Consider the following 27,150-nt stretch of genomic DNA (forward strand, 5'->3'; position numbering starts at 1 on the left):
GCATCACGCCGGAGGCCGAGCAAATGCTTCAGTATCTGCAGTAGGAAGAAAGAAAGGAAGGAAAGAGGAAAGGAAAGGCGGGAGGGAAGAGGAGAGGGAGCGACTGTCGCTGTTTCATCTCTGTCTTGTTCCTTTTCTGTCCATCTCTCTCCCTGCTCTCTGTCCTCATCTCTGAAGTTCTGAAATCTCCCCTGACAATGCAGCGGATCATCTGTTTCTGAGTGGGCCTCCCCATCTTGGCCCAGCAGGCCGCGTCTTGCCCTCGCCACCCCCACCCCACCAAGGCGTCCCTCCGGGAACGCTGCTCTTCAGCCTCAGGACCGCCCCCAGGTCCCCCAGGTCGTGTCCTGCGCTTTCTGCTCCAGGTGAGGTCGCTGCGCGGTGTCACTTTAGCTGTGCGAAGAGGGTGGTCCGGGAAGCCTTGGGGCGGGGAGGGGCAGCAGGCAGCAGGAGCGGGACAGTATTTGCAGTATTTGAGTGTCTAGGGGGGGTCGCTCCAGATGTTTCCCCGCAGGGGGTCCTGAGGCTGGACCGCAGGGGTGCCGAGGTCGCGCAGGGGACGGGGCACGCCACGGCCCCCGGAGCGGCGGGGCTGGCGGCGGGCGGTGGGGCTCAGAGGCGGGGGGAGGAGAGAGGGGAGGGAGGGCGGGGCGGCGCGGGGCGGGCCTGAGCTCGCCCCCCTCCCTGCGCAGCCCGCGCCCTCCCACCCCAGCAGGCCACATCTGGCGGCTGCCCCCTCCTTGTTTCCGCTGCATCCAGACTTCCTCCGGCGGTGGCTGGAAGCTGAGCATCTGGGGCTAGAAACATACAAAGGGGGCTGCCAGGACCGGCGGGAACGGGCTGCGGCGGCGGCGGGGGCTGGAGACTCGGGGGCCGGACCATGCGCCGCTGAGCCGGGCCAACCCCAGGCCACCGAGTCGAGCGGCCCCTCGGAGCGCAGCGCCGCGCGGCGGAGCAGGCGCCAGCCAGGCGGCGACGCGGCCACACGCACCGAGCCAGCGACCCCCCGGGCGACGCTCGGGGCCCGGGAGCGCAATGACCGAGGCGCGAGGGGCCCGGGGCGCGCTCGCCGGCCCGCTGCGGGTGCTCTGCCTGCTGAGCTGCCTGTGGAGCCGCGCCGCCGCCGCGCCGTCGCCCATCATCAAGTTCCCTGGAGATGTCGCCCCCAAAACGGACAAAGAGCTGGCTGTGGTGAGTCGCAGCGCCCGCCGGCGGGAGCCAAGTTCGGAGAGACTTCGGAGGACAGGGGTCTCCCGAGCGGCCGTCCCCGCGGTGGGCACGCGGCGTGGGGAGGAGCTTCGGGAAATGGCTTGGTGGGGGGGCTTTCTTTGGGCTGGCTGAGGGAGGGATCTCTGGCAAACTGTAGGGGAGCCTTAGTAACTGGAGAAGGCCTTTGATAAACAACTTGGCAACTGCGGAGACCGGCAGGGTGGGCTTCTCGCTGGTGGTGGTAGGCAGGGGACGCTTTGGCAAACAGCTGGAAGGGAGCTCCTCAGTAAATAACGGCGGCATTGTCTGGTATCTGGGGGATCTGGCACGGGAGCCGCTCCGTAAACAACTTTTGGACACATCTGGGAGGTTGGCTAACAGGCCCTTGGCAAGCGTCTTCCTAGGCCCTTGGCCAAAGGCCTGAAAGGGGTCTCTTTTGAAAACGGAGGATCCTTTGAACCCCTGTGAGATTTTGGGAAGAGGGTCCTTTGGCACACAATTTAGGTTAACTTTTGCACACGTGTGGCTGGGAACTCAGGGCAGAGCAGAGCTTGGCCAACGTCAAGGCACCTTTGGCATACATCTAGAGAGAGGCCCTGAAGCGGATCTTTTGGCAAATTTGGGAGGCAGGAGGGAAGCAGAGAGCGCATCTTTTTCACCTGGCTCAATGGACCAGTTGGCCAGAAGGGTCAAGGGTTGCACCTCGGAAAGTTTCCTCGAACTTCTGCAGCGGGGGTTGGAGAACCAGAGGACTGAACTGGCCACTGGCCGGCCAGGCGCCGGGAGGGGCGGGTGCACAAGGGCCCTGGCGCGTGGGGCGGGGGCGGATGGAGCCCCGAGCTCTGGAGCTCTGGTCGGAGCGCCGCCAGCCCGCCCTCCCTCCTGGCGGGGCTCCTAGCTGTGGCTCAGAGGTTGTTTTGCCGCAAGCTGGGATGCAGGCCGGCTGGCTGGAGGAGCTCCCCACTGCCCTGCCACAGACCGCAGAGATACACAAGGGAGCTGGGGGCATCAGAGGCGCACTTCCTCTCACCCTGTGAGCGCCTCAGGGGCAGGGACCCCTCCAGATGTGCCTTCCAGCCCTCGAGACATCTACTTCCTTACTCCTTCAGCCACCAGAGAAATCTATTCTCCTGCATCCTTGTCCCCAACCAGCCTAGGACAGGACTTTTATATTCTCTGGTCACCCAAGGAACCCCTTCTTTTTTTTTTTTTTTTTTTAAGATTTTATTTATTTATTTTGTCAGAGAGAGAGAGAGAGAGTGAGCACAGGCAGACAGAGTGGCAGGCAGAGTCAGAGGGAGAAGCAGGCTCCCCGCAGAGCAAGAGGAGTGATGGTGTCACATCCCAAGAAGGGGTTCCTTGGGGACGCCTGGGTGGCTCAGATGGTTAAGCAGCTGCCTTCGGCTCAGGTCATGATCCCGGCGTCCTGAGCCGAAGGCAGCTGCTTAACCATCTGAGCCACCCAGGCGTCCCCAAGGAACCCCTTCTTGGGATGTGACACCATCACTCCTCTTCCTTGCATACAGGGTTCTGTCCCTGCTGGGCAAATGGGTGGGGAGACCTTACATTTTTAGGGGGCTCCTTATTTCAGGGGCCTGAAGCTGGCCTGCGCAATGAGATGGCTGTTGGTAGAGGGTGAGCTCTGGAGCCTTGAAAAATCTTGGTGGGTCCCCACACCTCCTACAGCATGGGGAAGTTGGTGTATCCTGGAGGCCATGCAGGAGGAGGCTTGAGGAGCCTTTTCTGGACTTACATTGCCTGGCTTCACGTCGGGGAATCACGAACAACTGGCCTCCTTGGGGAATGCACTTCACTTCTCCTCAGCTGCTTCTGCAAACAGCATGATGGTGGGGTCTCGGGGTTAAGGGGAAGGTCATCCGGGACACCTTGAAGGGTACCTGGGTCATGGTAGACACTCAGCAAGAGATATATTTGTCATCATTCTCATTGTCGCTATTATTATGGTCTCTATTCCCTTTTCCTAACTCCTCCCCCCCCCAAAAAAAAGGTTAGGACCCCTGTAATAAAGTCTCTGGGTTCTTTTCATTATTCCGACATGGCACACATCACACATCCCATTTTCCATTGACTGTGGTCCATCTGCCTCCCCACACGGGGGTCTGAACCCTGGAGACTAGAAACTTCTGCCGCGTTCACCAGTTTCTCCCCAGTACTGGCACAGGGCTTGACACACGGTAGGAGCCAAAAAGCATTTGTTGAACAGATAAATGAGCTCGTTCATCCCTGAAACTCCCTAGAGGCCTGTTTGCTTTAGACCTCAGTGAGCACAGAGGACGGGAAATTTTCTTTTTAGAAAGGACCTCTCCGGGATTTGAACCCAGGTCTGTCTGCTCCTGGAGTCCAGACACTTAAGTCTTGAATCTCTTTATAAGGAAAGTGAGGGAACCAGTCCCGCCGTCATCAGCAGTGGGGTGAATTAAAAGAGTGGGCAGAGGTAAAGAAGAGAGGCAGAGAGTTAGGAGTTCCCAGCAGGGGCTCCAGAACTGGATGGCTTGGGTCCTAATCCCCTTCTGCCATAGGTGAGCTGTGGGTTCTTAGGCAAGTTTCTTAACCTCTCTGTGCTTTAATGTCTTTCTCTGTATGAGGGAGGTAGTACGAGTAACGCATTATGGAGTTGCTAGATGGGGCATACAGTAAGCACCCACTCCGTGCCCTGTGTTACAGCTTTTCTGTCACTCAACTGGTGGGCGACAGAGCGGGTTTGGGATCCCGGGAGGCTACCCAGGACCGCTGGGTCCCAGACCACTTGGGTCTGGGGGCGTCCTCACCCACCTGCTGGCCTCGTGTGTTCATTTCTTCCAGCAATATCTGAACACCTTCTATGGCTGCCCCAAGGAGAGTTGCAACCTGTTTGTGCTGAAGGACACACTGAAGAAGATGCAGAAGTTCTTCGGGCTGCCGCAGACGGGGGAGCTCGACCAGAACACCATCGAGACCATGCGGAAGCCACGCTGTGGCAACCCCGACGTGGCCAACTACAACTTCTTCCCCCGCAAGCCCAAGTGGGACAAGAACCAGATCACATACAGGTGCCAAGGCTGGGCAGCTGGAAACAGGGCACTGGGGCTGCGGGACACTGACTTCTCCCTTCTTGGGGTCCTGGGGAGTAGTTGGTGAGGGCCTGGCCCCTTAAGTTCTGTCAATAAAGTTCTTAGGAAGTGGTGTCAGACCAGAGCTTGAATCTCACGCTCTTGCTGGCTTTGGGGCAGCGGGCTCCTTAGGTTGCGGTGCATTGAGCCTTGACTTTCCAGTCAACAGAATGGGGCTAAAACCTAACCTTTTTTGTAGGTTCTCTGGGAACTGAGCTTGGTCCCATGTATAGTGGGATATCAAGACAGACATCAGCATCAGCGTCCAGCATACAGTGAGAGCATAAGGAATGCTAGTCTCTCTTGTTCTTAGACAGGCTCGCTAGGGCAGGGTGGAGGGAGATGACTGGCTGCCGACTGAATTTTATATTCTGTCATTGAGTTGTTACCACGGGTCGTTGGTTGGGCTGAGAGCTCTGTTCTGTATGGCTCATGCTGGATTCCAGGGGTGAGCTGTCTGTCCTGTAGCCTCCCTGCCCATCAGCCAGAGGTAAGAAAGGAGACTCTTGAGCTGGGGGCATGGGGTTGCAGGCTGGTCTAGGGCTCCACAAAAGCTCAAGGCATTCTGGGCGGGCTGCTCTCCCAGTGAGTTCTGCTCCACACGCCCACATACACCTGCCCACGTGTACACACACACTCATGCACTCAGACTTGCACACAGCAACTTGTGCACTCCTCACATACTCAGGAACATAGGAGCGGCACGTGGGCATGCACATTCACACCCGTTCCTGCATGGTCACACAGCGGCACACACGTTTGGTCACGTACGTGCATGCTTATGTGCATGTGCACACTCCCATTCCCCTGTACACACAGACACACTCGCATGAATTTCTACGCCCTGCAGGATCATTGGCTACACACCGGACCTGGACCCCGAGACGGTGGATGACGCCTTTGCCCGTGCCTTCCAAGTTTGGAGCGATGTAACTCCGCTACGGTTTTCTCGTATCCACGATGGGGAGGCGGACATTATGATCAACTTCGGCCGCTGGGGTAGGCAGAAGAGGGGTGCAGAGACAGAGGGGCAGTCTGGCCATCTGGGGGGCCTGGGATACTGAGCAGAGCTTAGACAGGAGGGTAGAAGGCGTAGACACTGGGCAGCCACACTGATATGGGGTCAGGTGACGTGACAGTGGGTACAGAGGGTGTAATCCTGAAGGCAGGCAGTCTGTCTGCCCCGCCCAGCATGGTGGCCACTAGGGGCACAGGGCCATTCACATTTAAATTAGTTAGAATTAAACTGAACTGGAAATTCCACTTCTCCATCACACTAGCCACATTTTGGTTTCTCAGTGGCCACATGAGATCAGTGGCTCTTGAACTGAACGGCACAAAGAATACCCCATCATCACAGGAAGTTCTCTTGGCGAATGCTGGAGGACATTGAGGCATTCTAGATGCGAGAGTGAGTCAGGAAGAGTGGAGCAGTGTAGACTCGGGAGGAAGTGGGGCTAGATGCAAGAACCAAGGATACCATGTGGGTTGGTCCTGTGAACGCTGGCGGCAGTGTGGACCTGAAGGTGGGTGGTGTGGACATTGTGAGTGGTGGTAGCGTGATGTGGGTAAATGACACGGGCACAGGCGACAGTGTTGACACGCGGGTGGGCGGCGTGCTCCTGGGTGGCAAAGCAGAGCTGAAAGTTTACATTGTGGATTTTGGCGATGGGATGACTTGAGGGTAAGCGACAGGGCTGGATGGGCAGTGTGGGTGTGGGGTAGGTGATACAGACAACGGTACAGATGAGGGACAGTGGAGAGTGGCGAGGACATGGGTGGGCATATTAGTCTGTGGGTAGGTATGATGTCGCCGGCCGTCGTGTGGTCAGTGAAGGTCAGCGGTAGGGATAACGGGGAGCCGTATAGACTTGAGGGGACAGCACAGACCATGGGATGGTAACAGTCAAGTCAGGAACAGAGATGCTCTGTTGTCGGGATTGAATAACCACACCTGACAGGGCAGCTAAGGGCCCACGGACGGGAGTGTGGCTGGGTTTCAGGGCCCAGCTGGGGCAGTTGGAAGCCGACACCCTGTATGTTGCAGAACATGGAGACGGATACCCTTTCGATGGCAAGGACGGGCTCCTGGCTCATGCCTTTGCCCCTGGTCCCGGTGTTGGGGGAGACTCCCACTTTGACGACGATGAGCTGTGGACCCTGGGAGAAGGGCAAGGTAAGAGAGTGAATATCCGGGTCACGCCCGGGTCTCCTCTCTGGTCCCCCGCATGCCTCGCTGTCCCTTGGCCACAAGGACTGTGGCTTCCCTGGCCACCTCGGAGCCCTCTGTCTGCTCTGATGGGACCAGGGAACCAGCCGTGGGAGGGAGGTCCCATAACCCGGCTGAGTCAGAATCCCAGTCTCCAAAGAAGCGCCCGGAGGGGCTGACCGCCCACCCTGTGTCGCCCTCAGTGGTCCGAGTGAAGTATGGGAACGCCGACGGCGAGTACTGCAAGTTCCCCTTCCTGTTCAATGGCCGGGAGTACACCAGCTGCACAGACACGGGCCGCTCCGACGGCTTCCTCTGGTGCTCCACCACCTACAATTTCGAAAAGGACGGCAAGTACGGCTTCTGCCCCCACGAAGGTGAGCGACAGCCTGGCCCCAGGCTTTCCTCCTCAGCCTCCACCTCCCTGGGTCGCCCCCGACTCCCGTGCCCACTCCTCCATAGGCTTGATGCTGCCCATCAGCCAGCACCCCCGCCACTGCCTCATTCACGCAGCTCCCCCCACCACACGAGCCACAGCTGCGTCCTTCTTGTCCCCGCATTTACGTGATGCTGTCATTAAACCAGTTGGTTCGTTGGTTTGTTTTGCCGTTAGCAGTAATAGTTGTGAAATCACAGATTTGATGTGCTAATTATGTTTTTTCTAGTATGTGTGAGAATGAACTTGGAACTATTCAAATGCCCGGTGGTTCTCTGTAGAATCACTTTCTACCCCCAGACCAGGATTGGGGGGTGGGGGGGGTGGGGGGGTGTGCCTCAAGGACATGAGGAGAGGCTGGGGGATGGATTGAAAGCCCAGCAGTGGGAGTGAGAGGCAAGACTCAGACACGAGGCTGGTACCCAACCCGGCTTGGGGACTCTGGCCCTGGGAATGTCAGTGATTGTTCCTGGTCCTGATGCTGACTCTTCTAGTGTGTGTGTGTGTGCATGTGTGTGTGTGTCACACACACATGCACACACACACACAGCTGAGTGTGGGAGCGGTTTCATATTTGTCTGAGTCTTTGTCTTTGCTTGTGTCTGCATCTCTGTGTCTTGGCAAAGGAAGTAGGCCTGACTCAGTATTCTCGTACGTGTTTTTGCCAATGCTCGGGACACGACATTTTCAGATATTTTGAAACCATATAGAGGGAGAAGTTTTTTTAAAGGGGTAAGGTACTGACCTACACACTCAATCCTTTTTTAATATGTTCTTCACAGTGAGACACACTCCGTAACCAGAAATCATAAAAAGACAGCATGCACATCTTCATACGTGGTCACGTTATTAGATTGGATGATTCTAGAGGTCAAAAGCCCTGAAAACTGGGGGGGGGGGGACACGGGAAAAAAACCCCAAAATTAATTTTGTGGATATGTGTTTCTTCTCCATCCTGTAAAGACTCTTTGATCTATCTATGCCTCTGTCTTTTCAGCTGTAATTTGACGAGTTTGTGACTCTCTCTGACCCCATTGCAACTGAACGCTGAGCACCAGCCGTCTTAACAGAAGGGAGGGAACAAAGAGCTAGTTAATCGTGTTCCTGTTTACACTTTTAATACCACATCTCGCACAATACTTTGTATTAAGTAAGAGGTCAAGCCATTGACCATTCATGAGTCAGAAACTTTTAAACAAAAGTAGTTTATGTATGTGGCTTTTCCCTGGAGGGATTCAAGCAGCCTTAACCCTGCCATGTGTCAGTCCCTGTGATTAGAACAGAATGCCTTGATCGTGCAAGTGGAAACAGCTGTAATTCATAAGTCTGGTTTTTCCCTGCACTGGCCATTAGCCATTTACTTGGTCTTTAGCCAGATGCAAATACGTAGAACACGCACAGGTTTGGGTCTTGGGATAGATGTTCTGGTTACTCAGGCCCTCCTGACTGCTGAGTCAGTGGCTGTTTGTCTTTCTCCTTGTTGGGGGCTGGATCTGAAAGGAGATGGGGGCTTTCCTGGGGGGTAGACCTGCAGCTGTCGGGAGGCCAAGGGCAGAGGCTGGCCTCTGTGGAGGTTAACACTTTGCCTTTCCTTCTCTGAGGCCACCAAAGCATCTGGCTTCAGTTTGGGCTCTCCCCGGCGTCTCATTGTTTCTGGCCTTGTGGGGGAAGGTCTCCTGGTTGGGGTGAGGGGAGTAGTGAGGATATGGAGCCCTGATCCTGTGATCCCTGGCCCCCATTTTGGTCATAGTGGAGTTAACGGGGGCCGATGAGGTCACTTCTGGCGCCTTTGCGCACAGACTGTCCTTGTTACGCACTTGTGGTTTTGCTCATTGGCAATTCCGGAGACACATCATTTTGTAGCTTTGGGGTGGATGAAGGCACGGGGGAGTGGGGGGAAAACCCACGCAGACGAGCCCAGGCTCTGAACGCAACTCTCCCCCCAATTCTCCAGTCCTAGCCTCTGTCCTGGGGAGAACAGAGAGGGAGCTCAGAGGGCATGTTAAAAGGTTTCTGAAGATACCACCTCCCTTCCGTTCCCTCTGTCCTCCTCTGCTCCTCCTCCTCTCTGTCCTGCAGGACCACAGCAGGCCATCCAGGAAAGCCCCTGGGTTTGAAAGGGAGGGGAAGCTCCGTGTGCGCGCGCACGCGCGCGCCCGACGCGCCCGTGCACTCACATGTGCACATGTGTGCACGCGAGTGTGTGGTAAAGACTGTGATCAAGTGAGAGAGGAGGACCAGGAGCCTTCTCAGAACTGTTTTCTTATCTCTCCAATGGAAAGACTCTTATGGTCCTGCCAACCGCAATCTGCATGGCGTGGGCACGGCCAGTTATCTTGGACCGTGACCTTGAGGTGTGGGCCGGGCTCTGCAGACCCTGTGCTGTGTGCCAGGTGCAAGTGGAAACAGCTGTAATTCATAAGTCTGGGAGGAGGGGGTTTGGGTGCATTGAGGCAGGCGTCCCTAAGGTCTCTGGGAAGGGATGGAGCCAGCCAGGGAGGCAGGGATGCTCTCCAGGAGCCTGGAGAAGCACCAAGTCCCCCACCACTGGAGATGGTTTTGAATATTCTCACGATACTGTAATCTCGCTGGTGTGACCTGGCCGCCAGCGCCATCCCCATGCAGGCGCCCAGCTGATCCCCAGCCAGGCAGACGGGTGGCCTCTCACATTCGCACCCTTCCCCTCTCTCTTCCTGCCTCCCCAGCCCTGTTCACCATGGGTGGCAACGCTGACGGACAGCCCTGCAAGTTCCCGTTCCGCTTCCAGGGTACATCTTACAACAGCTGCACCACCGAGGGCCGCACAGACGGCTACCGCTGGTGCGGCACCACCGAGGACTACGACCGTGACAAGAAGTATGGCTTCTGCCCCGAGACCGGTGGGTGTCGTTGCCTCTTCCTGCCCCTCGGGGCCGGCAGCCTGCCCTGCGAGAGAAAACCTACCAGAGCCTCTTCCCCACCCCGACCACCTTTCCCCAGGACTGGGGTGCCAGCCAGAGTGCTTAGCGGTTGGGACAGCATGGGCACCCACATCGGGACAGACAATGCATGGGCACCAGTAGCCCGTTGAGCTGAGTTGGGGATGCCTAACGTCCGTCCAGCTCAGAACCTTGCCTGAATGGTCCACATTCCCTCAGCTTCCCGGGTAATCCTCTCTCTCTCTCTCTCTCTCTCTCTCATTCTTTCTCCAGCTCATCTTCAAGTTTTTCTTTCCTGCCTTTCTTTGCTCTCATCCGCATCTCTAGCCTTCAGTTTCTGTTTTGCAGCAAGGACTCCCTGCTTCCTTTCTTCCTCCCTCTTTTCCTTGCTTCTTTCTGCTTCTTCCAGCAGATCTTTACCGAGCACCTGCTTTCTGCAGGAGACCCAGGTAGGTCCTCCCCAGGACCCTGCATGAGGGCGCTCACGGTCGAAGGAAGTATGTGGGCACTGTTAGCTCTGCCCGGCCCCTTCTGCCTCGGGTCCCTCTGGCCCCATCCATGGGAGGCTGAATAAAGCTCTGGAATCTGGCTGTGTGGGTTGAGTCTTAGCCCTCACACTTCTGGCAATAACTGCTCAGGCAAGTTTCTCTACTTCTCCGAGCTCCATTTTCCCATCCATGAAATGGGGGTCATGAATGGTCCCTACTGCCCAGGGTTGTCGAGACATGTATAAAGTGCTTGCTTCAGGGCCCAGGGCTGAGCGAGTACCCCAGTCTCGTGACTCTTTGAAGTCCGCATTGCGTCATTTTCTGGTGGTGGCCACAGATGCCTTACTGCCCCCTGACCCATGTCCCTCCCTCCACAGCCATGTCCACCATTGGCGGGAACTCAGAAGGCGCCCCCTGTGTCTTCCCCTTCACCTTCTTGGGCAACAAGCACGAGAGCTGTACCAGCGCGGGCCGCAGCGACGGCAAACTGTGGTGTGCGACCACGGCCAACTATGACGATGACCGCAAATGGGGCTTCTGCCCCGACCAAGGTACAAGGCTCTGGCCACTGGGCAGAAACACCAGACACCGCCCCGCCCCTGCACCAGAAACCTTCCAGGGCACCCCCACCACTTATGGCATAGACTTGTGCTCTTCGAGACACGGTGGTGGCGGAGGTCCTGCCCAACCACGGAGATGCTGTCTTTCCCCTCCGGTCTTGACCACCCTTCCAGTGGGGTTCTTACTACCCCACCCATTCAGCACTGGGCACAGGGTACCCTATACCAGAGAATGATTCCCCTATGGGGCATCCCCACTTTCAAGGGGCTGGGTGGGCAGGAGAAGGGAAGAAAACGGAAGTAACCTCATTCTCCAATGCCACTGTCCACGCAACACAAGAGAGCCCTCCGACCCTTCCTTGCCCCCGAGACACCATCCTTGGCCATGTTGTGAATGGGGGTTCTCTGACAGTACTGAGTGCTAAGGATAGAGCCACCTGAGACAACTCTCAGCCCTCCAGGGCACACAGGCTGAGGCAGGAGAGTGACCAGGAGGTAGGCCATGACCTTACCATGTGGTCAGCTCAGTGAGGAGGCTGCCTGGGGGTCCGATCTGATGGTCCCGATGGCCAGGTGAGAGGGTTGGTCCGTGGCTGGTCAGAATTCGATCAGCCTCCTTTTCTGTGACTTTTCTTCTGTTTTTACTCACAGTGAGGTGGAGTTTGGATCATGCTAACTGAGAGAGGCTGGACAAAGTAGTTTTTTTTTAACCCCTGTCAAACAGCATGCTGGGGCCTAGCATTATCCGCTCTGCCCTGGTTTCTCCTTAGAGGCGGGAGTCTCCCTCTGCTGGTAAATGGCGTGAGACTCTAGAGCTGGTGTGACACCTTGGGGTGTACGTTAGGTTCCCCGGGCTGCCATAGCCCAGTGCCACAACCTGGGTGTCTTAAAACGATAGGAATTATTCTCGTGCATTTTAGAGGCTACAAGTCCAACGTCGAGGCACTGGTAGGGCTAAGTTCTCCCGGAGGGCTGCCTCTCTTGTCATATGGCCTTCTATGTATCTTCTCTTCGTAAAACGGCATGGTCATTTTGGATTAAGGACTCACCGTACCCCAGAATAACCTCATTTTCACTGAATTTATCTGCAAAGAAGCTATTTCCAAATAAGCTCCCATTCCTAGGTGCTCAGGGTTAGGCACCCCACAATTTGGGCTGCCTTCTCTCTTTTTGGGGAGGCTCAATTCATCCCACAGCAGGGTATGACATGGGGTTTGCTCTCTGTGGCTGAGCCTGGGCAGCCACTCCAAGGGAGAGTGGTTTTTACTGCTTCCTGGGGGAGATATGGCAGACCCACTCTCTTACCTCTTTGGAGACCCAGCATGCAAGGTTTGCCCCTCCTCTTTGTAGAGAAACACATAGAGCCAGAGAACGGGGTTTTTAGCAAACGGGACTTGAAGTCGAGGGTTTGCAGCTGCTTCTTGCTCTCCTTCATAGCTCCCAGGAATCCCACCCTGGAAGGGGACAAAGGGACTTTGGCTGACCTTACTTGAAGGCAATGGGCATAGTCTTTTGGTCCCTGAACTCTTAGGAGAAAGAAGAATGGATATGAGCCAGCCGCAGAGCTCTCAGCCCCGCTAAGGTCCCCATCCCTGGGGCCAAGGCCTCCAGCTCTCTCAGCTCTCCCTGTCTCTCTGCTCCCCCCCCCTCCTGCGGCCCTCAGGGTACAGCTTGTTCCTGGTGGCAGCCCATGAGTTTGGCCACGCAATGGGGCTGGAGCACTCGGAGGACCCTGGAGCCTTGATGGCGCCCATTTACACCTTCACCAAGAACTTCCGCCTGTCCCAGGACGACATCAAGGGCATTCAAGAGCTCTACGGTAACTGTCAGCATGGGGGCCTCTGGATGGGGGTCTGGGGCGGTCATGCAGCCTGGGATGAAGGCCCAGGGATCTCCAGGACTGCAGGAGACAAAGGCAGGCGGCAGGAGCGTTGGTCTGGCCTGGGAGTAGCAGAGCTACTCCCAGCACCGGGTCCCCAAGGGTTAGCCCCTTTCCTTTGAATGGTCCTTTTCCTTTCCAAATAACACCAGCGTTCACGCCCCTCTTGGCTTCCCAGAGCCACTACGTGAGGTTGGCAGGGGAGAAACTGGTTCCCCATTTTCTAGGTGAGTAAACTGAGGCCCAAGGAAAGTGACCCTTCTGGGTCAGGGTCACCAGATTTAGAATCCAGGACAACGAGCTAAACACAGGGCAGAATTGCCCAATGTATAGAAAGACCCTGATGATACCGGGAATCAAAGTGCCTGGTTTTCATGCCGATTTTCTTCTTCTCTTTTAAGATTTTATTTATTTATGTGAGAGAGAGAGACAGAGATAGCAAGAGAGAGCATGAGCCAGGAGAAAAGGGGGAAGCAGGCTCTCCACTGAGCAGGAAGTCTGACTCGGGGTTTGATCCCAGGATCCTGGGATCATGACCTGAGCTGAAGGCAGACACTTAACCGACTGAGCCACCCAGGCGCTTCTGATTGTTTTTTGTTTTAATGTGTAGTAGGCACAGTTCCACCAGAGCTTGAAACCAGTGCTAAATTTACTAACACTTACAGGTTAGAGTGGGCCCATTTAAAAAAAAAGAAGGTAGCTATAAAATGGTCCTGGACCAAGTCACAGCAGCAGGAGCGGTGCTGGATAACAAGGCTGGGGGCACATGGATTTGGGAATGAACACCAGATCCAGGGATAGACGCCGGGTTCGCATACGTCCACCACTCACCAGCAGCAAGAGAGGGAGCAAGTCTTTACCTCCCTGGACTTGTTTTCCTCATCTCTAAACCGTGGCCCGTTGCCATGAGGGGCAAAGGGATGAATCCTGGAGAAAGTTCCACACATCCAATGCTGGACACAGAGGTGGCCACAGATGTCCCTGACTGTCTTGCGGGCTTGAGAACCTGAGCATGGGGTTTGAATGGTTGGGCGAGTTACTCAACCTCTGTGGGCCTCAGTTTCCCCATCTATAAAGCAGAAGTAATAACGGTAGTAATAACGGTGGTGGCGACTGGTCAGGGTGACATCCGCAAACTGCCTCTGTCAAGACTCAGGTTTCTCTTTACTGTCCTCCCCGTGCCACGTCCAGGCGTCCTCTCTGTGTCTTCCTCACGCTCACTCCAAGGCCAGAATACTATTTTTTCTGACCTTTCGCAGGCAGGGGTGGGTGGTCTTGGGAGCTCAGCCTGGTGGGGATAGTTGCTAGACCTGGGAGGGTCTGAAGTCACGTCCTCCTTCTCCAGGGGCCTCCCCTGACATCGACACGGGCACCGGCCCCACTCCAACTCTGGGACCCGTCACTCCTGAGATCTGCAAGCAGGACATCGTCTTCGATGGCATCTCTCAGATCCGTGGGGAGATCTTCTTCTTTAAGGACCGGTGAGTGCGGGAGCATGCTCCTTGTCCTCGCCCTCTGCCCATTCCCTGAACAGATTCTTGCCTCCCCAACCCTCGGTCAGGGAGCCTATTGGGGTCTTCATAGAATGCCCTGTAGAGACACTTTGTCCCATGTTATCAGACAGCCCCCAGATGTCAGTGGCTTACGGCAACAGACACCTCTTTCGCTCTCTCCTAGTCTCTGGGTCTGCTCTGTTTGCTTTGGTTGTCTGGGTTTCAGTCTGCGGTTTGGGTTGAGGGATGTTCAGCACGTCCCTCATTCTCCTGGGGTTAGCAGCTGCTCGTGGCAGATGACGAGCACAAGAGGCCGAATCAAACCACGTGAGCACATTTAAAGCCTCCACTCACATCACGTCTGAGAATTTTCCATTGACTGAAGCAGATCACACGGCAAGCCCCAACCCCTGCTGTCGAGGGTGGTGCTGTGAGGTCACATGGCAAACGCACATGGATGTAGAATTTTGAAATAGGGGTGGAGGGAAGAATGGGGAACAACAATCCAGGCTCCCAAAGGCTTTCTCCTGGAATGGCCTTGACCCCAGACAGCCAGATCGTTCCTTGGAGGGGGAGCAAGTAACCACAGGGGAGATGTGGTCTCCTTTGTGCTAGAGATAAAGGCCCTAGCTCAATCAGCCAAAAGCTGAGACTCACCCAGCCGCCCTAGTCCTCCCAGAGAATGGCAGACATAATGTAGGTCTGCATTAAGGCGTCTGTCCATCATCCATCTGTACATACGTACATGCATACATACACCATCGTTCATCTATTTGCCCATCCTCTATCCATCCATCATCTTTTTATCTATTACCCATTGGTCTGTCATCATCCATCCATCATCCATCCACCCATCCATCCACCCATCCATCCATCCACTCATCCATCCATCCACTCATCCATCCACTCATCCATCCATCCATCTATCCATCCACTCATCCACCCATCCATCCACCCATCCATCCATCCACTCATCCATCCATCCATCCATCCATCCACTAATCCATCCATCCATCCATCCACTCATCCATCCATCCACTCTCCATCCATCCATCCATCCATCCATCCATCCACTCATCCATCCATCCATCCATCCACTCATCTATCCATCCATCCACCCATCCATCCACTCATCCATCCATCCATCCATCCATCCACTCATCCATCCATCCATCCATCCATCCATCCATCCACTCATCCATCTATCCACTCATCCATCCACTCATCCATCCATCCACCCATCCATCTACTTATCCATCCATCCACCCATCCATCCACTCATCCATCCATCCACTCATCCATCCATCCATCCACCCATCCATCCACTCATCCATCCATCCACTCATCCATGCATCCAGTGTGGTAATTGACAGAATGGGCTCTGGACCCAGATTGCCGATCTGGGTTGGAATCCAGGATCTGCGGCTTACTGGTTGCGTGAATATAGGCAAGTTAATTATGAGTCTTCTGTGTACCTCGATTTCTTCATCTATAAAATGGGACTAGTATTCTTACCTATTTCATGGGGCTGTTTTTGGGATTCGAGGCTGTAAGATTAAATGCTTAGAATAATGCCTGGCGCGGGGTAACTGTATGCAATCACACTAGCTAAGATTGTCAGCAATGAGCCATCTGGGACCTACGGTGCCAGCTACTTTGCTTTAAGAACTGGGGTGGAGGTGCTGTGCTGGGAGCGGATGGGACGCCTAATTAGGGGACACCTAATGCCTAGAGGAACGTTCTCAAAGAGAGGTCCAGAGATCTCCTATGGCAGAGCTCCCTAGTGAGTGTGGGTTGCTGCCCCTGCCCGCAAGCCCTCTGGCTGAAATCTCTAGGAGTGAGCCTGGACATCTCCATTTTTGCAAATTCCCCATGAGTCTTAGGCACACTGAAGTGTGAGTAGCAGCGGTCAAGTCTGGGAAACAAAGGCAGGGAGAGCTGACTGCAGTCCATAGCCGAGTGAAAGGATGGAATTGCAGAAGCATTTGGGAAATGCTTGCCTGGACAACCTCGAGTCAGGAAAGGCTCTGAGTAGGAAGCAGCACCTTAGCAGGCCTTTAAACTAGAAGCAGATCCAGGGGGAGTGATGAGCTCACAGGTTGGGAGGGTGTTTGGGTCAGGGGGCCCTGCAGGACCAGAGCCGCAGAGATGTGAGAATTCCTGGCTTGGGGGAGGTAGAGAGGGAGCCTGATGAGGCTAGAAGGTGTTCTGCAAACTTTAGTGAAGGACCTCCTCCTCTGGTCCAGGCCCTGGGCTAGGTGCTGGGGGACAAGTGCCCTGCTTTTTCCAGAGTCTTCTGGCCCACAGGGAGATGGCCAGGATGCAGAGAGAGAGACAGGGGAGAGACTCAAAATGCAGTGAGAAGTCAGGTACCATCGGGCCCCCCACCCCAACAGACTCCTTTAACCTGGAGCCCTTCCCACCTGGGAGGCCCTGACCACATTCAGAACTGAGACATGCAGACCTGGGAAAGCGTGCAGAGCACAGGCCTGGGTTTGGAGCCATCCCTGGCTTGACAAAGCGTCATTTCATAAGGAAGTTGATGCGTGTTTGATGGGTTCATTGAATTAGCCAGTAAATACTTAAGTACCGCCCATGTGCAGAACGAGTGGTAGGCACTGAATTGGGGACGGGGTCAGGGGAGGGGATGAGAAGGGCAATAGGCAAGAAAATTAAATTCAAATCTTGGAGTCAGATCTGGGTTTGAATCCTGGCAATACCATAATCTCTCTGCGTTTCATTTGTTGGGTAAAGATGGTGATACCTTCTTACGGTATCAGGGTGCCAGGAAGAGGGAACCCCAACTCAAACCAACTTACACAGCAGAGAGAAACTGCTCTCATGTGGTATGAAGTCCAGAGGTAGGGCTGCCTCGCAGGATGGAAAATGTTTTCAGTGATTCAGTGATGCCTTTGTCCACTGCTATCCTCTGCATTGATTTTCCCTGAGGGCTGGGTCCCTCGTGGTCACACAGTGACTGCCAGGGGCCAGAGTGGGGGTGCATGGAAGGGGCCGCAGGCTTCCTTGGCCACATCCAGCAGGAAAGAGTGAGAGGTTCCCCAGCTGTGAATTCCAAGTCTGTTCAATCTTGTGGGCCCACATGAATCATACAATCACTGCTGAATCAATGCCAGTTGCCAAGAAATGCTGATAGGCTTAGACCAGCGGTTCTCAAACAACGGCATGAGTTAAAATCCTCTGGAAGGCATGTTAAGACAGATTGCTGGGCCCCAAGCCCAGAGAGTCTGGTGCATAGGTCCCGAGTGGGACCCAACAAAGTTGTGTTCCCCAGTTCCCAGATGATGCCCATGCTGCTGGTCTGGGGATCATACTTGGAGACCAGCGGCTTAAGCTCATCAGAATGGGGATGGGGTCCGAAGTTGGGCATGTTTGGATCATAAATATAGGAGTGGGGTGAGGAAGGTTGATAGGGAAATAAACGTATCACAGATGCTGGTAAACTACCAGCATCTTGTCGTGAAGATTGCATTTTACAAGACACACAAAGTGCTTGGCACTTAGTAGGCACTCCATAAATAATAATAGCTCTCCCCCTTGCCAAAGTGCACGTTTCCATTCCACTGCAATTCAGGAAATATTTTGAGTACCACCTGCCCCTGCCTCAGTGGACTTCTGGTTCAGAAAGAGACATTTTAACAAACTACTATTCCAAGGCACTCAGTGTTAAAAGCCTCAGAGGAGGAAGACTATGGTAGAGACAGAGGTAGTTAGGGAAGACTTCCTGGAGGAGGGAGCAAGATAGGGAGCAAAAACGTGGCTTCTCAGCCCTGGCATCTTGCAGAGGGGGCTCTGTCCATTCTCCAGTCCCTCTCAAATGTGCCTTTGACCTTGCCTCCCCCTCTGGAGACACCACCACTGGGAAGTTTTTGAGTGGGTTTGGGGAGGCGTATGTGGGAACAGCTGTAGAGTGATGGAAGGTGTGGTTTCCTTTGTCCTCTGCCCCCCACCCCAGGTTCATTTGGCGGACAGTGACGCCACAGAACAAGCCCATGGGGCCCTTGCTGGTAGCCACATTCTGGCCTGAGCTCCCAGAGAAGATCGATGCCGTGTACGAGGCCCCACAGGAGGAGAAAGCTGTGTTCTTTGCAGGTGTGTGGGAAGGGCTCTGCCTCGCCCTCAGCTTCCCAGGGCTCTGCACCAGGGTTCCTGTGCACCTATGCATGCTCCCTGTCCTTTCTGGATCTGTTCTCTCAGTCATTAGTTCCGGAAGCATGGGCTTCAGGGAGAAGGGCTCAGACACCCAGCATCAAACAGCACTAGCCCACGGAGTGAATGTTCCATTACATTTTAATTTTCAATCCTTCCAACTCCTCTTCTAGAAGTAAAATCACTGTTCAGTGCAGCATCTCTTACACTTTTCCAGTACTAGAGCCTTCGGCAGACAGCGATTTTAGCTGGAACTTTTTAAAAGGTCGTGTCATTTTTAACATTTAAAGTGAATTTATTTCCAAAAAATAAATGTCTTTCTATGGATTATAAGATAAATTCCTCGAAAGCAAAGAAGGAATAAATAATAGTACGGGAAATCTCTGTAAGTGGTAAAAACAACCAAGGTAGGGTCCTGTGGCCAACATTAGGAAACCCTACTCACCCGGGTCTCATCGGAACCTACCGTGTTACAGGGGTCCAGGCCCTGACTTCACGGAGCTCATAAGCTAGCAGAGGAGAAGGAAAAGCAGGCTTTTAAGAGGAAATGCAGTAAGGCTGTGGCTGGGGAGGGAGAACCCACAGGAGCCTGCCCTGGTCTGAGACGTGGGCCCAAAGGCTCGGCAGCATGACAGGTACGCGTTCCCCAGCCAGCTTCCCATGTCCTCCATCCCAGAGGGGTCCTGGACTGTGGTGCCAGTTAGGAGAAGGTCTCATGTCAGGGGTGACACTTAGGATACGTGGCTTGGTGCACGAGCGAGGGCTGGAGGCACCCCACTGCCCCCACTTACCTCCTCGGCCAGATAAGCAGTTTGTAAAACCATATATGGGAGACCAGATTCTGAGCACTGAACCGGAAGTGAGCAAGACCCTGTGTCCCCATTAAGAATGGCCACAGCGGGGCCCCCGGCAGTCAGACGACGGAAGGAACAGGCCAGGCTGAGGGATTGCAGCTCGAGGAACCAACACAACCTTTGCTTCCGCCCCAGGGAATGAATACTGGGTCTATTCAGCCAGTACCCTGGAGCGAGGGTACCCCAAGCCACTGACCAGCCTGGGGCTTCCCCCTGATGTTCAGCGTGTGGACGCGGCCTTTAACTGGAGCAAGAACAAGAAGACCTACATCTTCGCTGGAGACAAGTTCTGGAGGTGAGGGGTGGGCGGGGAGGGCGCCGAGGCAGGGGGCGGGGCAGTCGAAAAGAGGTCGGTGCGGCCAGTGTGCAGACCTGGAGAAGATGCTCTGTGGTTTCCAGCTTCCTGCGTTAGGGTCGGCGGTTTGGGGCCTCAGATACCCCCTCTCTGACCTCTAACTTGACAGGGCTGCAGGCCCTCTGAGAGGTCCCCAAAGGATGAACAGCACACTGCTGGTACGGGGCTGGTCGGAACCTCCTTTCCTTTTCCAAAGGCTTTGGATAGGGCCCACGTCTGCCTGGTCTGGAGCTTTCCATTTGGGGGTGACTCGCTGCAGAAAGGGATAATAAAAATAAGTCTAACAGCTGCTACTTCTGACTCTATATGCCAGATGCTATGTCAAGGGCTTTATGAGATCATTTATGGTATCGTTACTAATTATTATACTAATAGTATTGTTACTATTATTTCCATTTTGCAGTTGAGCCAACTGGAGTTCAGAGAGGTTAGGTGTCTAGCTTAAAGTCACCCAGCCACATCATGGCGGGCTGGGATTTGAACTTTGGAATTCTGGCTCCCAGAGAACATGCTATTTATTCTTTACTGTCCAATACTGTACCTAAGATAGCAGGGTCCTCTGAAATAGCGGTGGTGAAGGCGGGGGGAGGGCAGAGGACGATATACGATGAAGACAGAGATGGGTGCACCAGCTGCCTGCAGGAACATCCAAATTGGGCCCCCCTGGGAAGCAGCTGGTGTGTCTGGTGTGTCTGCCACAGCCGCAGTGTCTGTGGGCGCAGACTGGCAGGGGGGCCAGTTCAGAAGCAGGTAGCTCCCTGCTCTAGGTCATCAAAAGGGAAAGGTTCAATTCCAAGAGGCCACGGTCAGGGCTACGGGTCAGGGAGCCCGATATCCAAGAAGGGTCAGTGAAAGGCCGCCCAGACTTCCGGAGTTTGATTATAATTCTTCACATTTCCCAGACAAGGAAACGGTGGCCCGAAGAAATTCAATAACACGGTCTATGTTACTTAAATGCAAGTGTGTTGACCCCAGAGCCAGGAGGATGACCGCATCTCCTGTGCCCTAACCCCACGCTCCTCCCCGGTACCCTCAGGGTCATTCGGTTAGTGGGAAGGGGTGGGGGGAGCAGGGGCTGGTTCCTGCATTCCTCCTGTGGCTGCCTCTGGTGGGCCCTTTGTCTGCCATTCCTGGAACAGTCCAGCTTCCCTCCCAGGCCTCTCTCTTCTCCCCCTTCCCTGCACCCCTCCACCCCCGCCCCCAGCTGCCCTGCATTCAGAAGCTGTTTGCCGGTGTCAGAGAGGAATTCCAGACATATTGCTAAGACACTTAGCAACTCAAGCTGATGGATATCTCAAGCCTCAAGAAAGAACACAGTCAGCCAGGAAAGCTCGGAGCGGGCTTTCCGCCCACAGGCTCCAGAACAATCCTGAGCACAAGCACATACTACAAATGGCCTTTCTGCACGGTAGGCGCCCTGAATCCCCTCTCCAAATCTTAGAATGAGGACAGTGGGACACACAAAAACGTGGATCTCAGAATTCGATCATAAAGACGGGTGTCTATGGCTCATGGTGTTGGAAGGACTTCTCTAATCTCCCTCCAGTGCCTCCTGGGGGATTGGTAAACCACACAGGACAGATGGGGTCATGTGTGAACGCAAGGGTGTGCACGTACGTGGGCACTCTGGCTGTGCTGGTGCTTTGCTGGGTTTCGGGGAGAGTTACCTGCTTCCCGGTCCCTTTCTGCAACAAGCCCACCTTCCCAAGTCCTGGTGGCCCTGCTTTAGGTCAGCGACACTTACTTAAAAGCAGCCGAGCCGAAGGCCTTACTGGATGCTCTGGACTGGGTTTCCAGAAGAGGCAGATGTGTCTCCCAGAAGAGGTGGTTGATGAACTTGACACTGTTACTGGAGCTGAGTCTGCAGAGGGCCCAGAGGAGAAGGACAGAGAGCCCCCGATGACAGAAGACAAGCGTCTGTCTCCAGCCTGGCATCTCCCTTATGCCAGGGAGTACTCAGCTTCTGCTTCTGGAAGCTTCCACTAAACCCACCGACATCCACTCAGCATCCCCTTTGTCCCAGGCACTTAGCTGGGTGCCGGAAGGCAGTGGTCAAGACATAGTCACACTTTAACTTGTGGAGCTTAAGCGAGAATGCGGGAAATAGACATAGGTGCATTTCACCTTTATTTCTTATTTAAGGTAGATACTATTCTTAGCCCCGTTTTTCAGGTTTAGAAACTGAGGCTGAAGTGTCTCAAGGATACACACCTGTGGAAAAGTTGAGATGCAGGTGTCTGTGTTCTTAACACCTGCTCTACACTGCCAATTCCTGCAGCTGCAGGGAAATACAGGGTGTCACAGAGAAAGAATTTTTTTTTTTAAGATTTTATTTATTTATTTGAAAGAGAGAGTAAGAGAGCATGAGCAGGGGGAAGAAGGAGAAGCAGGCTCCCTGTTGAGCAAGGAGCCCAATGCTGGGCTCAATCCCAGGACCCTGAGATCATGACGTGAGCCAAAGGCAGACTCTTAACCGACTGAGCCATCCAGGCGCCCCAAAAGAAACCCTTTAAAAGACAGCCAGCAGGAAACACTGTAGGAACCTGGGGACAGAGCTAAATGAAGAGCTCCAGATCCCTGCAAAGGCAGCACCTTCTGATGCCATGATGCTGTGTTCTTCCCCGAGAAACAGAACTTGGAACCAAATCAGTTCACTTCTCTAAGCCTTCGTTTCTGCATCTCTAAAATGGGATTGCTTCCTGCCTTGCCTGCCCTCTGCGGGCAGACTGGACACTAGCAGAAGACACATAGCTCCGAGCGGGGGCATCAGGGAAGGTGACGTGGGTGGAGTGCTGGGACTCTGAGATGCACACTTGAGTTTGGGATGCCAGGTCACGAGGAAGCATGTTAGGTTTTGCAAGCAGCCTAAATGATGCAGAAGGGAAGGCTTTTCTGGCCGTTCTCGGGGTGATGAGGAGAGGGGGAAGCAAAGCCCCCCTGTAGAAGGGAACCTACAGGGGACATTGTTGTTGGTGTCTCGGGTCAGGGTGATCGGGCTGGCCGTGGGGACGGGGACCCACTCTGAGGCACGGCCGAGGAAAGCCTGGCTGTCACCCGAGCATCATTCAAACACAGGTCCGTCTAGACAATGAGCTCCTCAAGGCCAGGACTTTATCTTGACTAATGCAGTAACCACAGGCAGACAGTGGGGGAGCTCATTAAATATTTAGCGAACAATGGATAGGTCCCTTTAGCAAAGGAACCAAAGGGACCCCAGCATTTAAAAAATTCTCCAAAATGAAAAAGGTGGCGGCATAGCCAGAAAGAAAACTCTGCCAGCTAATACTCAAGGTATTTAGCTGCGTAACAGGCACAGCCCAGCATAACTACTCACCCTGGTAGCTGCAGCAGGGACAGGGGTGGTGGGAGGCCCGCCCTGTGACTAACAGGGCTTAGGTTCCCGAACCACCTTGCCCTGTAACCACCCCTGGCCATCCCGGGTGAGATCATCTCCTGGGATGGGGACTGTCACCTCCACCTGATGGATAAAGCAGCAACAGTTTGTCCAAGCCTTCAGTCTCTCAGTGAAAGAATAATGAGGCTGGAACCCGTCCTTGGGCTCCTAGTCCAGTGCTCCTCATACTGCAGCAGGGATCAAATTTGGAAAGGGACTAACATTTCCCAAATACCTACGAAGTACCAGACATGGAGACAGACATTTTGCCTATGTTCTCTCATTTGCTATGTTAATTAAATACACTAACTACAGCCCCATTTTACAGTTGGTAAAGTAGAGGTTCAGAGAGCAGCTCATAGCCCTGGAGTCAGCCAGGCCTGGGTTGGATCCCACTTGGAAGCTGGGTGCCCTTTCGAAGTCTCTGGTCTGTGAAATGGATATTACGGTAATAACTGTGTCCTGGGATTGTCACAGGATTGACTGAGAAAGTATATGGAAAGCGGTTAGCACATTGCTTTACACGTTAGCAATAATCACAAGACTGCTTTTATGGGACTGTTGAAGGTCATGTAATTAGTGAGTAGTGGAGTCGGGATCCAGACCCCAGTCTGACTCTCTGGCCTTCCACTGCAGCCGGCTGCCTCCCTGCAGGGCTAGGTCTGATTTCCCAGGCTCAGCCAGGAACTGGCTGCTGGGCCCTCCCAGCCAGGTTTGGAGAAGGGCTGGCCTTTAGGGAGGCCCCATGGGTTCCTCATATCCGTTTCCTTGCAGATACAATGAAGTCAAGAAGAAGATGGATCCCGGCTTCCCCAAGCTCATCGCTGATGCCTGGAACGCCATCCCAGATAACCTGGACGCCGTGGTGGACCTGCAGGGCGGTGGTGAGTTGCCCGAGCCCCTGTCCGCTTTCTAGGACGTGCCTCCCTGCCCCCAGCCAGGGCCCAGCTCCTCCCAAGCACACACTCCCTCATTGTGCAGGGAGACAGGCGGTGCTCAGGGGGGAAAAACAAACCAGCCCCTTCAGCCCAGTGCTGGGAAGGCATCCAGACCCCTGACCTCCGCTCACTCAGCCGGCTCCAGGCAGTAAGACCCAGAAAGGCCCATCACAGCTGCAGGGCCTGGAGCCAGGAAAGGGAAAGGCAGGAGGCCTGCTGGAACAGGAAACGCGGGCTCTGTGCCCTGGATTCATTCTGGGGTTTGGTCCAGGCCCTTTCAGGTTCCATAGGAGGCCTTGTGACTGCTTCTCATTAGCAGAACGATGGCTCCATTTGAGATAGAACAGACTTTGTCGTGCCCTGCTGCTGATGTGGCAAAGATCTCCCACTCACCTCCATGTGCCCCTGGTCCCTCACTGAGTAAAACACAACCAGTATCGGCAAGGGATAGCATTTGGAGTTTGCAAAACATCTTCCTGGGGAGGCTTCTGTGAGGTCTGCAGGGGTCTGGAAAGGGGTCCCAGTTTGGCCTTCTTAGAAGAGGTTGCATTTAAATTCCTCAAGGATTTCTTTTGAGCCCCTCTGCTACGCGAAGCCCATGGCCCTAACTTCCAGTGGTAAAAGGTCTCACACGTTCGAGAAAGACCTGTGTATGATCTAGAGGGGGCTGGGTTAGGGATTATCTTCAAGAATAAACATTTAAGGAGCACCTACTAGGTACAGGGATTTTCAAGGAATTAAATGGGGTCATGTATGTCAGGGGTCCCACATTTTCAAGTCCGTGGGGGCCAGGCCAGTAGCGCCAATGAGCGAGGCAGGCAGGCAGACAGGGGTCTGCGGCAAACCAGAAGGCACATGGGTTATTTACAATCACCTGCATCTCCTGGTTGCTGCAGGAAAGGTGGGGATGTGGGGGGAGGGGGGGCGTGCCGTTAAGATATTCTAGCTGTTTTAAAAGGAGGTGAGAAATGTATATTTTCATGTAAAATTTCCAGATGTTTTTGGGTTGGCAGCTTACTCAGAATTCAGAACAAAACAAAACAAAAGCCTTTTGGTGTGAGCCAAATTCAACCCATCTGTAGGCCAGACCGAGCTAGAAGCCTCCTGGTGTTCCACATCTGGTCTCTGGGAAGTGCTTCGTCTGTGCCCGTGCTCGGTGGAGTGTTGTTATTTATATTTATAATAGCACATATTATCTCATTTAATCCTTGCCACAAGCTCGAAGAGGTTGGTATCTTTAGTCCCATCTTCAAGATGAAGAAACAGGGATTCCGAGCACTTACTTCCACAGCCGTTCCCCTTCTACTGCTCTCCAAGGGATCTTCTCTGGTTGAAAAGCTTGTTCCTTATGGCAGGTGACTCTCCAAGCTCCCGGGAACCTTCCATGTCTCAGGACACGGTGGTGACAGCCTCTCCTCTTTCTCCTGCCAGGTCACAGCTACTTCTTCAAGGGTGCCTATTACCTGAAGTTGGAGAACCAGAGTCTGAAGAGTGTGAAATTCGGAAGCATCAAAACCGACTGGCTGGGCTGCTGAGCAGGCTGTGTCTCCCTGCCCTGCCCCTCCAACATCTGCCGACCGAGCCCTGAAGCCAGGGAAGGACCCGGATGGCCTGGCAGCCTTCAGCTCTGTACTTAACCAGCGTGCTCACCCCTTCCTAGTAATTTAAGGTTCTGGAGAGTGGCTCTGCTCTGTGCCCAAGGAACGGTGCTGATTGTCCCCCTCCCAGCTGCCTTCACCTCCCCACTCCGTATCCCACCAGCCCTCCAAAGCCACCCCCAAAGAGATGCTTTGATGTTCTCAATGCAGCCCTGCCCTGGGCTGCCCTGGTGCTCCCACACTTCAGGCTCTCCCCCCCCCCGGCCACGACTTTCTGTGGCTGACAGCACCCTCAGAGCCAACAGACAGAGACTGTCTCAAGAGGGCACTGGTGGCCCGACAGCCCGGCCTGGCAGTGGGGCAGTGGGATGGGGACATGGTCCCGCGGCCGCCCCACACACCTGGCTTCTCACTGCTGGCTGCCTTAGGAAACTCTCCTACCTTAGCAGATCGCTTTGTACGCACTTTGTTCTTTTCTTTCAGTTTTTATTTTTCCACTTTGACGTTGTATTTCTTGACAGAAGGACTCAGGTTGTCTGAAGTCACTCCACGAGGCATCTCAGCCCACTGTCGGGATGGTTCTCTCATTCGCTCTATTTAGTACGTCCCTAACCCATCACTTCCTCCACTGGCTGGAGGAAACCCCTCTCAGCCCCGTCCCCACTTCCCTTCAACAGTTCCCCATGGGAAATGTCAATGAGTATGAATAAAGACACCAACTGCGTGGCAGTGTTTGTGGGTTGTTTTGTTTTGCTTTGTTTTTTGCGGAGTCTAGAGAGGGTGGAGGATAACAGTGTAAAAAGTTTACATCTCTGCTCCCTCTGTGGAGCTCAGGTGATCTTTGCTGCAAAGGCCAGAGCTGCCAGAATAAATAGCAAGAGACCCTCCGAGTGGGGTAGCTAGACTCCCTCTGTCCTGTGGAAAGAGCCTTGAGATAGGGGTTCTGTCACTTTGCTGGCAGGGTCTCGTTCAAGGCTCCCTGCCTTTTTGAGTCTCTGTTTCTTCGCTGACAAGAACGCCAGTTCTAACACTGCTACTACTGTGAACAATAGTAACATCCCTTCCATCAATAGAACGCTTACTCTGTGCCAGGCCCTTGATGTGCCTCACTTGGTTTAATCTTTATGACAACCTAAAGAGGGGGAAGCTATGATCCCCTTCTCTGGAAATCCCGGAGCTGCTGGGATAACAAGTTGAAGGCCCAGGATTATTTCAGAGCCCCCTTCTGGCTTTAATTAGACTTATTGCTTCAGGCCTCTCATGGTGGGGCTGGTGGGGAAGGGGACAAGGAGTAGACACGACTCTCTGCGGGTGACCTTAGTGGGCCAAGAGTTGTCTTTTCTCCTCCCTGTGGCTTGCCCCATGGCTCAGGTCCTTGAAGGTCCTAAAGAAATAGTCTTCGGTGCAAGTTTCTGGCTAAAGAGCCATATGGGACTGCCAGCCCCTATTTGAAGACCCCCAAGGCTTATATTGTGACTGTAATACGCTATTATTAATCTATTAATACACAATTATTAACAATTTAAAAAATTGCTTCTGCAA

The 27,150-nt window shown here is 54.1% G+C and overlaps 1 protein-coding gene across 1 annotated transcript; it reads left to right on the plus strand.

Annotated features, from left to right (window-relative positions):
* The first annotated feature begins 710 nt into the window (after nt 1-710).
* On the plus strand, nt 711-26,337 carry MMP2 (matrix metallopeptidase 2). The gene is made up of 13 exons (XM_004744199.3): nt 711-1,191; nt 4,033-4,259; nt 5,170-5,318; nt 6,367-6,495; nt 6,732-6,905; nt 9,670-9,843; nt 10,748-10,921; nt 12,594-12,749; nt 14,155-14,290; nt 18,276-18,412; nt 19,459-19,618; nt 23,847-23,956; nt 25,442-26,337. Exons 1-13 carry the CDS (start codon nt 1,036-1,038, stop codon nt 25,543-25,545), a joined length of 1,986 nt encoding a protein of 661 aa, XP_004744256.1. The 5' UTR covers nt 711-1,035; the 3' UTR covers nt 25,546-26,337.
* Nucleotides 26,338-27,150: the final 813 nt, after the last annotated feature.

The sequence above is a fragment of the Mustela putorius genome, unplaced genomic scaffold, assembly GCF_011764305.1.
Source record: "Mustela putorius furo isolate JIRA1106 unplaced genomic scaffold, ASM1176430v1.1 tig00000174_pilon_pilon_pilon, whole genome shotgun sequence".
Classification (NCBI taxonomy): Eukaryota; Metazoa; Chordata; class Mammalia; order Carnivora; family Mustelidae; genus Mustela; species Mustela putorius.